Source organism: Anolis sagrei, chromosome 1 (assembly GCF_037176765.1).
Source record: "Anolis sagrei isolate rAnoSag1 chromosome 1, rAnoSag1.mat, whole genome shotgun sequence".
Taxonomy (NCBI): domain Eukaryota; kingdom Metazoa; phylum Chordata; class Lepidosauria; order Squamata; family Dactyloidae; genus Anolis; species Anolis sagrei.
Genome location: NC_090021.1, coordinates 51,315,479 through 51,329,565, shown reverse-complemented (window position 1 = coordinate 51,329,565; position 14,087 = coordinate 51,315,479). Strand labels below are relative to the sequence as shown.

The window sequence follows — 14,087 nt, the reverse complement described above, 5'->3', positions numbered from 1 at the left end:
CATAATTAATGCTCTTAAACTATACACAACAGAGTTCTTGGAATGGTTGTCCACAATGATTGCCTGTTACAATGAAGCTACATTGAGCAAAAGAGACAGCATTCTTTGCTCCCAGTACAGAAAACTAATGAGAAAAAAGGTTTAGGTTTCAGTGGTTCATATCTCTTGTGTAGTTTCCTTTCAGGTGTACAGCACTGCTGTCGGATCCTGTAGAATGGTATTTTTCCCACCAGCCATTCTTCAGAAGGGTGAAAGAGAGAAGGCAGTTCTCAAAGACACACAGTGCTCATTACTAAGGCATTCTTGACTTGGCTGATTACACTTTCACTTCTGATTACACAACACATCAGGCAGCACAATTCCTTTAACCGTCATCCAAGTAATTTCATTATTTTTATATGAAAAAACTTACTCATTTAATCAAAGCAAACAAAAAATTAGCAACATCAAATATTGTATTTCATCCAGATGTAACCCAGTACACACTTAACCCAGTGCATTTGGTGAATTTACTGGGATTTACATCTGGGCAAACATGAATGCAACTGGGCTATCACAATACATGAATGACAACACTCAAAGAATCAGCAAGAGGTGATTATCAGTATCAGGAAACATGCAAGAAAAAAGTAATTTTATGGTAATATACAAAAGAAATAAGGGATAACTAATAACACCTGCAAAAGAAAGAAGGGGAAATGGCCAAAAGTGATGCAATTGGAAGAAGCACAGATATAAAGTGTGACAAAGGAAGAACACTCAAGACTAAAAGGAGCATGAAACAAATACCATAATATATATAGATTTATCAAGAAACTGCTACTATAGACAGACACACATGAGTTTATTAATTTGGAGTAAGAGAAAATGACTAGTGCATCAGATATTTCAGAAACAGTTAATAAAAAACAGTACTGTTTAAATTCCATATCAAAACCCTGTATTTGTCCACTGTGAGGGGAAAAAACACAAAATATCACCAAGGAATTCTTCAGTGAAAATTGTATATAAAATCTGGTGGAAGAGCAACTAAGATATAATGTAATTAAGACAGAAATTTACCAATGAGCATGGAAAGGTAGGAGGGCAAATGTTTTTGTGCTGGCCATCAAAATTAGATTTAAGAGGAATGCAGAAATGCATCTGTCTCCTATATAATCACTTGGCTTGACATATTTTCATACCTGCTGCCACATTTACCTTATTCTCTTATTCAGATGTTTATATTTCCTGCCTGTAGTCAGGAAACTAATAGATTGGTTTTATAGCCTATTTATGAATATCAAGAAGAATGTTTCATCCAGACCTCAGTCATCATGTGTATTATGAGAGTAAATATAATCATTTCAATTCAACAACCCATTAAAGAAAATAAAGAGTTGTTTTTACTCTCTTGTTTCTTTCTGGTTGAATAATTGATACATACACACTTACAATAAGTGTGTGACCTACATTGTTTAAACACTGTGTCAACTCTTATGTTTGCTCACAGTCAGTGCTCTCACATTATGGGGTTAGGCACTTTATCTACTGTGTAATTAAAAGCAGATTCTTATATGTAAAGTTTTAACAACATCCTTATAAAATAGGGTATAGAGAGTTTCAGCCTACAATTCTAACTAAAAACACTATAAATAATTTTAAGGGGGAAAATCTGCTAGATGGAAAACAAAGATGACCAGAGAATATCAAGGAAGAAAATCCCACATTATCTGAGTGTGGACTCAGATAACCCATTTCAAAGCAGATATTGTGGGATTTTCTGCCTTGATATTCTGGGATATAGGGCTGTGTGGAAGGGCCCTGAGTTACAGAAACATTTCCATAAGGAGATAAAGTATCAAAGTAAAACAGAGTTGTATGTAACTAAGTTGGATTGAATGTCCTTACCCCAGTCTGTTCCATCTCCAGAACTTCTAGATTCTCCATCTCCTTCATCGGATGTGGCCAAAAAATCAAATTCCTTCAGTGCTTCTTCAGTATCTCTGTCGTCATTATTATCAGACACCACCTTTCTTCTTACAATCTACAAAGGACATAAATAATAAATAATCATATACATTTCATTTTTATTCTGCACACGTCAAGCAATTAAAATGCAAGCAAGAGGAGGGCAGGATATATGTCTCTTCTCAGTTAGAATCTAACTAAAATTCTGATGAACGTACTGTTTAATTTTAACAATATTGGGGAATTTATTCAAAGTATTGCGTAAATCTATTTGCTGAATTTAAAATACAGATCTAAAAAGCAAAGACGGAGCCAAGCTGCATTTCTTATCAATCAGAAGGCTTTAACTAGTTCATACTTCACTTTTCCTTCCTCTACTACTGACCTTGGTCTCTCAACCTCTCACTCTCTCTTTTGCTCACACATAAGCACACACACTCTTACTGAACTGACAATTTATTCAAATTGGAAAAATCCTTCTTGTAGAAAAATGTGGGCTCTCATACCAAATATTTTGTCAGACTGTCTTCTAAGTGAAAGTGCTACAGTTAAATCCTTGTACTTTGCCCACAGAGAAGGATCTCTATGTATACCTGTTTATATATCAAGATATACAAGATCCCTTCACTGCAAGCCTCACTTTATGACTAGAATTCTCAGCCCACCGTTGATGTATCCATGATTGTTCGTTCTCTTCCATCAACATCGTCGTCATCATCTTCATCACTAAATTCTGCAGCAGCATTTTCAAGGAATTTAAATGTCTCTAGTAGAGAGGCAGAATCTGTCAAATCTGGTTTCCTACATAAAAAAGCAACATAAGTTATTTTGTCTCTGCTTCTATTTAATGTATTTTATATAGCCCAAAATTCACTGGGCAAGTTGCAAATAGAGACATCCACTAAGTGGAATGGTGGCCTCGTGAAGAACTGGAAGAAAGACTTCCCTCCACTGCAGCCCTGCTCCATCCAAACAGCCTCTGCAGGGCTGACCTGGGAAGTTAAAGGTTTCACCTTAAGAATTATTTCACATGGTCCATTAAAACAATATGACTTGTTCTGTATTGTTCTGTATTCATGTTCCAGACAGTAAAAGAAAAACAAAACAACTAGATAGAAGAATCAGAATAACATTTATATATATTGTACAATACTTTGCTTGATCCAGAGTATAAATGACTTTATTATTTAATTTGCATAGAATTTGTAAGCCTCTTGTAATCGATACTGCATTTAATCCTAATTACTCAGTTAATATCAACAGATGGTTAAATAATACAAGTATTTTTGTACTGTATTTTCATGACTTTTCTGGCTGTATAACTTGAAGTGTACTAGGACGTTGTGTGGGCATCACAGACCAGCAAGAAAAGCTGAGTTCAAGAAAAAAATAACACAAGAAAATTGTGGTCATGAATGCCATCTCAGTAAAAGTCACTCGGGAAGGCTATGAAGGGGAGCAAGTGAATAGGCTATCATTTCTGAAGTCCATTCTCATGTTTTTCTCCTCATAGGCATTATGAATAATAAGTCTGTAGATTCCTATACAGGCAGTTCCTGGGTTACGAACAAGGTAGGTCCTGTAGATTTGTTCTCAAGTTAATTTATATGTGAGTCAGCACAAGTGCATTTTAAGTATAACTCCAGTAAAAAAAAAAAAAACATTCTTTATTTTAAAAAAATTTGGATAGCATAGGGAAGGGTTAAGATTCCTGTAGTGTCTGTTTTGCTTCCTGTGTCCCTGTTCAAAATATTTCACCTCATTTTTGTCCCTGTAATTAGATTTTGAAAAGTTTGGGTTGTCATGGAAACCAGGATTGGTGATAAAGCTTCAGTGGAGACATCTTTTTCCCCATGATAACTCTTACAGGAGTGAATTTTCTTTCTGAGAGGTAAATTTCTTCTCACTTCCTGCTGTCTCACCTGTTTGCAAGTCGGATGGTTGTAACTCAGGGACTGCCTGTACATAATTCCTTAGTTGTCAGCCCCAATGAGTTTGATGGTACTTTCTCCCAAGTAAGCTCAAATGTCTTACAAAATATACAGAATGTACATACAAAATTAAATTACTACAAATCTTTTTACCGCAAAACAGCATCATATTATAGAAACATCATGCTGTAGTTTTGTTCATATATTACTAAAATGGTTTACATGAGGCAGCAAAGCAAAGTTTCAACCTGTATGTGCCCTTGGTATTTGGATTAACATTTAAATCAGATGTGTGCACATGAACTCCTATATGCAGCAAGTTTATAGATAATGATAATTCAGATGTGACCAATGTATTCTGGCACTTTGAGCTCTGAGAAATGCCATAGTAACTTACACAAAGGAGACCCAAAACTTGGATAAGGGCACAAGGTTGACTGCATTGCCTCCTACATGTAGACTTTACACACTTGCAGGTTCGTATGAAGACGTGAAGAAAAAGATCACATAATACTGTTAAGCTACAAAAGTGGTATAGGTTGTATTCACAACGCCAAACAATTAGCTTTGAGTGATAAAAACATTCAGAATTCCCTTTTAAACATGAAAATCAGATCATAGCACACAATACAATTTAGGCACTTTTGTCATATTCTGTATCTTTTAAAAGAAAAGAATAGAATTGCTTTCTCCACTTCAGGACATATTTAAACTACTCATTATCAGTAACAAGTCTCTCTGAACCTTCAAGAACATTTTCTACTGAATCATCTCAAATAAAAACAGGACCTCATTTATATTCTATGAAATTTGTTGTCAAATGAATATTTGGGAGGATGGAAGAAGTAGAAATATCACCACCTGTAAACTATCAAAGAAGACATGGATGGGGGAATAATTCAATATTGCTACAGAAGTTATTATTTCTGCTTTCTGATACACAAAGCTATTCATCAGCTTGAATACTCAGTAGCAGTGCCCGCAGGCAAGAAGTATTCCAACAATCTGGCAGACTTGTGTTCTTATTTTCAATTGATTAAAATTTAAAAAATTAAATAGTGCTGATCCAAAATACGGGACAATTGGACGAGATAGAAACTTTAAATATGTTTTCATACCCAGCTGATGCAGGTTGAACATCTCTTATGTAGATTCCAAAACTGAAAACACTTCAAAACCCAAAATTGTATTCATACAGCTGCCTGAGATAATTGCACTTTCGGTTTCTATTGATTCAGTGTACATACTTTGTTTCATGCACAAATGTATTTAAAATATTGCGTATAAAATTATCTTTTGTGTATAGGAAACATACAAGAATTTTGTGATTAGACCTATGTCCAAGATTATGCATATACAAATACCATATCTACTTAAATCTAACACTCAACTTTTTCGGATAAATCACCTTGCTAAAATTAGGGTGTGCATTAGATTTGTGTAATATGACAATCTTAAGTGCTGAGCCAAAGCAAAAGAGGAAGCTGCTTCAGAAGTACCTGGAGCTCTTATCTGTTAGATGTTATTGTAGTTTGGTGAGGCATCCACACTCTTTGGCAGAAAAGGCTCAAGGCTTTGTCAAACTACAGCCCCCATGACTCTGTAGCATTGAACCAAGACAGTTAAAGTAGATTCATTCTAGAGCATAGATGCACCACAAGGTTTAATTTTCCATTGCTGAAAGCTTTGGTGCTCGGACACTTTTGTTTTTAAAGAAGGAATTCTAAGCAGGCAGCAACTGTAATGGCCAAATTATAACGAGTGCACCTTTTGCTGATGCACATTAAATTAGTCAGCAAATACTTTTTTGGTGTCAGGGTTTTGAAAATTGGAGTGTGCATTAGATTCGATGGCATATTAGACTCAAGTAAATATGGGTATTCCAGATTCAGAATAAAATCCCAAATTTTCTAATCTTTTTATTCAGGCAGACTTTTAAAGGTAAGGTCAGGACCTGCAGTGTTTCATGATTAATTCCATTTTAATGTTTGCATATTTTTAGGTTTTAATTGCATTGATTTTATAGTGAACTCCTTCTAGTCTCCTTTTTCTAGAAAAAAGTGGGATATAAATAATAATAATAATAATAATAATAATAATAATAATATGATTTTTTCCTGTGTTAGGAGCAACTTGAGAAGCTGCAAGTCACTTCTTGTGTGGGAGGATTGGCCATCTACAAGGATGTTGCCCAGGGGACGGCAGGATGTTTCCCCATCCTGTGGGAGGCTTCCCTCATTTTCCCGCATGGACAGACAGGAGCTCATTTTCCCGCATGGACAGACAGGAGACAGACAGGAGCTCATCCCGTTCCCTCATTTTCCCGCATGGACAGACAGGAGCTCATCCCGTTCCCCAGATTTGAATCGCCAACCTTTCGGTCAGCAGTCCTGTTGGCACAAGGGTTTAATAATAATAATATGATATGATATGGGATATTAGGCCTAAAATCTGGTCTGGTGAATACTTGGTACAGTATTCTCAAACTCTCAAATTAGCAAACAAGTAAACTTTCAAGTAACATTATTATTACATAGTTCCTCAACAATTCATTATATTGGAGCACTTGTGTGAACACATTTAAAGCATCCATCTTTCTATAAAATGTCTAGTCAAATTTAATACTCTTCATCAGGTACAACAAACTATTTAAATGTTACAGTATATATGCAAAACACTTGAAAGATTTTAACATAGATTTTTGAAAACATAAAAATAAAAGCATATATTGCTTTCAAAACATCTCAACATATTAACTGGCAAGATGCAGTGTGTTCAGAATGATATTTTCCAATACAGTCAGTTGTTTTAAAGAACAAAAAAATATTTAGCCACTCTTTATAGGCAGATAACAAACAGTGCTGTCCCTAAGCTATTTACTCAACTTGCATAGAGAAAGGTAAAATTATTAAAATAAAGAAGCAGGGATTAAAACAAAAATTGGTATATCAAGCAAAGCTATGCCCAAACTGATAAGGCAGCTTCATCCACTGTTTTTCTTCTACCAAAAATGTTAATGGCAAAATGCATCCTTGACATTCACCGCAAACACTGGAAATGCTAGATGTTAATAAAGGTTACATTTTAGTACCCCTTCTTGAGTTCATTCATGCTGAACTGTGGTACTTATCTTTTGTACAAGTAGTGTGCTGATCTGAAGAAGAGCAACATTTCGTTCATAAAACATTATGAAACATATGTGAGTAGGATTATATCTGCCAAATTATCAAAATAAGGTTTCCACTGACGGATGTGAACTCTTCCAGGATGCATTCCAAATCACATGAAGCTCGAGTGTAAAAGTTTTCCCTGGGATCTGTACATTGGTAAATACATTGGCTTGCATAAAAGATTCTACAGACAGAACAAATAACTCTTCTTAATGGAATATAATCGCATTGTTTCGCCACTTTGGGGAACAATAAATTAAAAAACTGCCCTTAAAACAATACACTGTTATTTGATACATATTCTGATTTATAACTACTCTGATAAGTAAATAAAAGTAATCATTCATTATCAGAACTGCCCCAAAAGAAAAAACAGGAGACCTTATTGATTTCCTGGTTCTAGGGTTTTTCATACAAACAATTTAATGATATTCTCCTTCCAATTTCCATTTGTATTTATTCTAAACTGATCAGCGGAAGTCAAATACTAACATTTATGGTGGTACTACACTGAATTCCATAATAAAATATTGGGAGGTAAAAGCAACCATATTAAGACAAAGAACTCTGTTCAAGATTTTTCTCAGATACTAGTATCTGAGAAAAAGATTAGTCAAAAACAGTCTTAGCAAAATGTGATGAATACAATGAACTATTACAGCAAAACCACACTAATTTGGCTAAAGTATGCATATCTAAAACAGTTGTACAAGGAACAGAAGGTAAAAACCTTTATCTTATAAACCCACTCTCCCCACAGTATATGTGTGCATACACACAGTTAGAATGTCATACTGGTGCAGCATTCTACATAACTGGAAACTTGAGATTTGTGCATTTCTTTCAAAAGCATAACTTGTACTACTGGTATCATCTCACTGTCAGAGCACTTACCCAATCATCACCTTCTCTTTAATCTCGGCATCTGTGCCATTCACCATTGATTCTTGGTTTTTGTCATTATCCCTGTCTGGGCCATCGCCTGAGAGACCCAGCAAAGTCCGTACCCGTTTTGACTTCACATCCAGTATTGTGTCAGTATATCCCACTTCTTGGAGGTATCTGTATCAATAGAAACTATGTCAGGGCTCAGGGGTGTCAAAGATGCTATAGTCAATAGCCACGACCAACCCAGAAATGAACAACAGTGAAGTGGAAAGAGAAAGAATGTGACTGTGTGAGGCTGACACACCAGGCTTACAAATCATCCTGTACCAGCTGCAGAGGGGATTGTCTCTTGTAGTACCAGCCTCTACAATCCCGAGAAAAGCAAACAGCTTTGCCATCCATGTATACACAAATACATTATTCATTATATTACTCAAAAGGGGAGGGGGGAGTCTTCACACATTTTGAGCACAACATTCCTTGAATAGAATCAGAATGGACTTCTGACAGAACTTCATAAAGAATGGAGATGATTTTTGCCAACTTTCTTCTCTTAAAGTCTTTTAAAAGTTGGCCCAGAAATTTGGGGTGGCCTCCAAAACAGTACTGGAAGCAGCTTGCAAAGTGCAAAGGGTAATGAACAAATATTGTTTCCTTTCTCCTTTCCTCCAGCAGATTCAAATTGGTTACTTCTACACACTTTTTTTCCTCAAAGGAGTTGCAAAGGCCAGGACCAGGAAAATTTATAAGAACTGTTGTTGTATTAACTAGCCATTCTATATCACTATTGTACCTTCTAATGTTCCTTTTTATTTAAACACTAATTTGGAATTAAATCAGTTTTGCACAGGTTAGGAACTGTGGAAAGTGTATCTGCAATAAGTCTCAACAAGACAGCTCCTAACACTGATGCCGTGAAGGGGCTCTTCTGCCTCGTACTTTCTATGCCCAAACTCTACTCCCAGAGCAAATCTTGAGCATGTGGAGAGGACAAAAGAACAACTGTGGTGCAAAGGCGATTCAGCACAGCCAATGTAGAATTTTGCCCCGAGCAATCACTGCTTCAAACTTTCCATTTTGGTAAGAGGAGCTCAGGGTCAGTCGAAAGCAAATGAGGACATAAGAATTCGGCCCTACAGTGGATGTGGATTCAATTCCCACTGAAGACAAAGGTCCACAGTTTGAGTGTGCACCTGATACAACCTCTAGCTCGGAAGTTCAGGTCTCAGAGGTCCCCAAGAATCCCTCTGAACACTTAAAGCTTGTCCACCAGCTTCAGCTGTTCCAAGAAACATCAGAACTGGACATAGTAAAATGCACTTTAGTTACATCCCAAAAGATTACTGTAACACACTCTACTCAAGGTGCCTTTGAAAAGTGTTTTAATATTTTAGATGATCCAAGGCGCTGCAGTCAGGATTGTTTACTGGGGCTGGCTAAAGGGAGCACACGACTTCCTTGTGGCAACAGTTTTACGGGTTGGTGGTTCATTTCTGATCAGAATAAACAGTGCTGGTTTTAACATTTAGAAAAATCACACAGCTTAGGTCCACGTTATCTGCCTGCGTTTTGAGATGCTTGGAAAGGGCCTTTTCTCCCTCACATGTATATGTAGTCGGAATGTAGGTGAGGGTCTTCTTAGTGGCTGGTTTTGGCTTCTGGAACTTCCTTCCCAAAGAGGACAGACTTTGGTGTCTTTCTGCAAAGCAGGTGAAGCATTTTTTAAAAGACTGATTGCGCAGTGGAATTGTGTTGTGCTGTCTATCGGTGTTATCTTTATGTGTTGCTTTTGATAGCTATGCTTTTTAATTCAGTTTAGTCAGGAGAGTTTAATTATATGTATTTTTAATTTTTGTATTTGATAAAGATTTTAGTTTTATTTCTTTCAATTCTTGTAAGCTATCTTAAGTCCCAGACTGAAAAGAAACACAAGATATAAATGGAGAAGGAAAACGAAAAAACAGTGGCAGCATCTAATAGTGCCTGTTTACTACATTTGACTTAAGCTATCCTTCCTCCTCCTGCCTCAGTCAAAATGGTCCACATTCTACAATAATCAATAGAAAGTTCTTTGGATATGTTTTGGAATTCTTGCTTCCAGTCAGTTCCATCAAGCTCATGTGGAAAGTTTCCCAGTTTTGTTTGGTCTGGCACTAATACTGGAGATAAATTCTTCTGACAGAAATCTGAGCTAGTATCTAGATGTTATAGAGAGAAGTTTATCTTTAAACCCAACAGCAATAATAACAGAGTTGTCCAGATAAGGCCAATTTAAGTCTGAAAGAATACTGTTGAAGCATTAGTGCTGTCAAACACAACTGTTGCCAGAAACCGACTAAGGATGGCTTTCAGTAAATACCGATACTAATGTACTTTAATGATTATTTTCCATTGAATATTGCACTTTGTCTGGGGTATTATGTAAAGAATGATCACACTTTGAGGAGTTTACTTATACAACAGGAACAGCTTTATTGCAACTTACTGTCTAAGCAATTGTCGCCCTTGTTTCCATATGAGTTGACTATTTGGCTGTGACTGGACTTCAGTCTCATTCCCTTCATCTGAAAGATTAAAAGTTGTATAATAACTACGTATAAAGAGATTCTGTTTTGTTAACTGCATTTTCTAATAGTAAAAAAGCATTCAGAACTGTCAAAATCACAGCAAAACAGAACACTGAACTGCAGTGGTTTCTCAAACAAGAGAAACTCTCAGGGTACATGACAGCAAGGATGGCATAAAACCCACATGTAGATGTAAAGAGTTAAAGTTTTGAGAACTACTGCTGTACTGAAACACTGAGTTGGAAAATAATAAAATAAATGTAGTTGGCATTAGTCCATCAACATGCCTTTGCTTTCAAACATGCATAGATTCCCTTTTTCTCAGAATGTTGCATGTTTTAGTCTGTATAAGAAAGGCAAGTAAATACCATGCTTACTTGGATCTAATGCTCACCTTTTTTTTGGCTAAACTACCATCCCAAAACTGGGGTGCCCATTAGATTTGCGCAATAGATCTTGGTGCTGAGGGAAAGCTACTTCAGGAGCACACGGAGGTCCTATTTGGGGGACCTCGTCTCTAATTTAATTACCATGGTTCAATGCTATGCAATGCTAGTATTTGGTGAGGCATCAGCATTCTTTGGCAGCCCCCATGACCCCATAGCATTGAGCCAGGGCAGTTTTAAAGGATTCTTTCTACAGCATAGATGCACCCCAATGTTTTATTTTCCATTGCTGAAAGCTTTAGTGTTCTAACACTTTTGTTTTTAAAGAAGGAATTATAAGCATGCAGCCACAGTAATGGATACCTTTTTTGGCCAAATTACAAAGAGCGCACTTTTTGTTGCTGCGCACTATATTCACCAGCAAATTCAGGGTTTTAAAAATTGGGGTGTTAGATTCGATGGCACATTAGACTTGAATAAATACAGTAATTAAATCATTATACCAATTTGCCTACATCTATAGAACATGCATTCAATTCTTACATTCTCATAATGGAAGGTTGCAGCAATCAAGAAAATATGTAATCGGAGGGTAAAATGAAAGCTTGCAACATGATTCAGGGCATAAAATGATGCTTTAATAAATTAGATTTCAAACTCTGGTTTATTTGCATCAGGTTTTTTTTTAATTATGCATAACAAAAAGGACAGATGGAGAAGAACCTATTTGCTTTTGGTAATAGAGAATTTGCAGAGCTCTGGATAATACTAAGCTGGGGAAATGATAGATACATAGCTGTTACATATTCCTAACAAAAGTCCCTCAGATATTTTTCTTATCATATCCCACAATATGGATTAAAAGTTAAACAGCTTGAAAAAATAATTAAAATAGAATAAAAATAGATAAGAAAGTAAAAAAAATCATGAGATTCTTAGACTGAGAAATCCAGAAGCAAGAGTAGTGATTCTAAGTATTATGAAGCTTTTGCTTAGGAAACAATGAAGGGTTGAGAAGGCAGAATCTAAATGTTGATACAAACATAACGCACACAAACATGAATGCAATGTTTAAACCATCTTTAAGATTTTTGATAAAACTGGGTACTAAAAAAGAAGTGTAGGACACATTCAATTGTACTTAAGCCACTGACAATTTACCCAGAGGTTAATCTTTATCTTGGGCAGCTAGAAAAGGAGAGAGGGGTGCATATACAGAGCAACGAAGCATGAATAATCACACTGCTCATTCCTAAACCCTAGTTCTTGTTACACCAGTATCACAAAATAACAGTACAGCTTTGTCGTCTGCCCAGTTGTTTCTGGCAAACAAACTAATTCTCACCTGAATCATAGTTTGGAGGTTTCATGTCCCCCTGATTCAGCTCAGTGCCATACTTTAATTTGTGGTATTTCGCTCTGTAAGAGAAAGAAAAATAATTTTATATATGAACAAATCTACTTGTCCTGGTTGTTTCTACTCTTAACACACTCGCTCCTCATAATATTCTCTTGAAATGTTTTTTTTTTTAATTCTAGAAATACTACATGCCTATTTTATCACTGTCTGACATTTGGGTATGTTTGGCATATAAATGAGAAAAAATGGAAAAATGAATTTTGCAAGGTTAGCTTGCACAAGAAGGATCTGTTTAGTTGTCAAATCTGATATCTAAAGACTTGAAAAATCCAGTCCAGTTGTGCTTCGCAGGTTTTCCAGACATGAAGATAAAAGCTAGGAGTTGTTGCCAGATTAAGAGACATAAACAATCAATACTGCCAATACCTATTTCAAGGAATAGGTTCTTACCTTCCTGACCAGAAACGTAACTCAAACGACACATGCGTGAAAAATGTTGTTATTCTATTTTATTTCTAACATAGGACCATGAAGTTTCCACAGTATTCTCCCTTCTAGAGGAGAAAATGAAGATTTCTGCACTGTTCATGAAAGCAATTAGTATTTATATCATATTTTGCAAAGTCTCTGGGGGCATTAGTTTACACCAGCGCTTCTCAAAGTGTACTCCACGGACCTGTTGGGGCTCCACAAAGCACACTGAGGGGCTCCACGGTTCCATCCTCTTACTTCCACCTTCTCCCCCACCAAAGTTTCTTTCCTCTTTCCTGCTCCTCCCCCTCTCCCTGCCTCCCTCCCCCCAAAGTCTTTTTCTTTCACCTTCCAAAATCCTATTTCCCTCCCATCTCTCAGGAGATCATGTTATTGTGCTTTTCTTGCATGGCAAAAGGGAGTTGGACTGGATGGCCCCTAAGGTTTTCTTGTTGTTGTTGTTGTTGTTGTTACAAAGGCTGGGTTGCCATCTTTTGAGGGTGCTTTGATTGTGCTTTTCTTGCAAGGGGGTTGAATTGGATGGCCCCTGGGTCTTCAACTGAACTAATTTTAAATTTATGTTGATTACAAAGTTTGTTCATGGCTGATATATATATACATTATATATAATATATAAACATTTCTTGGGGCTCCGTGAGCAATGTTTGCTTCAAAAAGCGCTCAGCAGCTGAAAATGTTTGAGAACTACTGGTCTACACACAATCATAAACTATTTCTCTTAACCAAAAAAAAAAAAACAGATGACAATGTGTAGAAAATATGTTTCCTTACCAGGAAAAAAACATTTCTATGGGGGAAAAAAATCTTTCTTTCTCACAGATAGCATAATTTTAGTACTGAAATAAATATTTCTGAACAGAAAATATATTTTTGCAAAGAAAAAGTGTGTATTTTCATATAGAATATTTTCCCCAAAGAATTCACAGAATAGAAGGAATTTCCAGAACACCCCTGTTCTCTGTATTATTCTGCCATGAAACAAGTAACAAGTATTTTTCTTTCCATCACTACCACAAATGAACAAATTCCTTTTTTAATGATACCATAGAGACATCAAAGTGAGTCAGATCAGTTGGGAACACATTTGAAACACAAAATACCAGGGCCCATTATCATTTTATTTTTCCCCAATACTTCTTTTCCATATCAAAAATTTAATAAAAACTATTGCCCTGCAATAGTTATGAGTTAGATGTGTAGCATGTGGATGCACTCCAGTTAAAAAAATCTCATTCTCAATTACAAAGCATCAGGTAAAACAGAGAGTGTTTCAAAAAATCTTGGCAAAACATAAAGTGTTTTCAGTATTTCCAAAAAGGCTACCCATGTGGTTTTAGAAAGCC

General features: G+C 36.1%; 1 protein-coding gene across 3 annotated transcripts in view; it reads right to left on the bottom strand.

The window, feature by feature from the left end:
• The window catches only part of STRN (striatin), a 54,099-nt gene that overhangs the window by 21,643 nt on the left and 18,369 nt on the right, over window positions 1–14,087 (bottom strand). For all 3 annotated transcript variants that reach the window (XM_060753975.2, XM_060753976.2, XM_060753977.2), the window contains exons 3-7: window positions 12,238–12,311; window positions 10,425–10,503; window positions 7,946–8,113; window positions 2,616–2,751; window positions 1,891–2,026 (exon numbers count right to left, since the gene is read on the bottom strand). In XM_060753975.2, coding sequence (XP_060609958.2) covers window positions 1,891–2,026; window positions 2,616–2,751; window positions 7,946–8,113; window positions 10,425–10,503; window positions 12,238–12,311 — 593 coding nt within the window. The remainder of the gene's footprint in view (window positions 1–1,890; window positions 2,027–2,615; window positions 2,752–7,945; window positions 8,114–10,424; window positions 10,504–12,237; window positions 12,312–14,087) is intronic.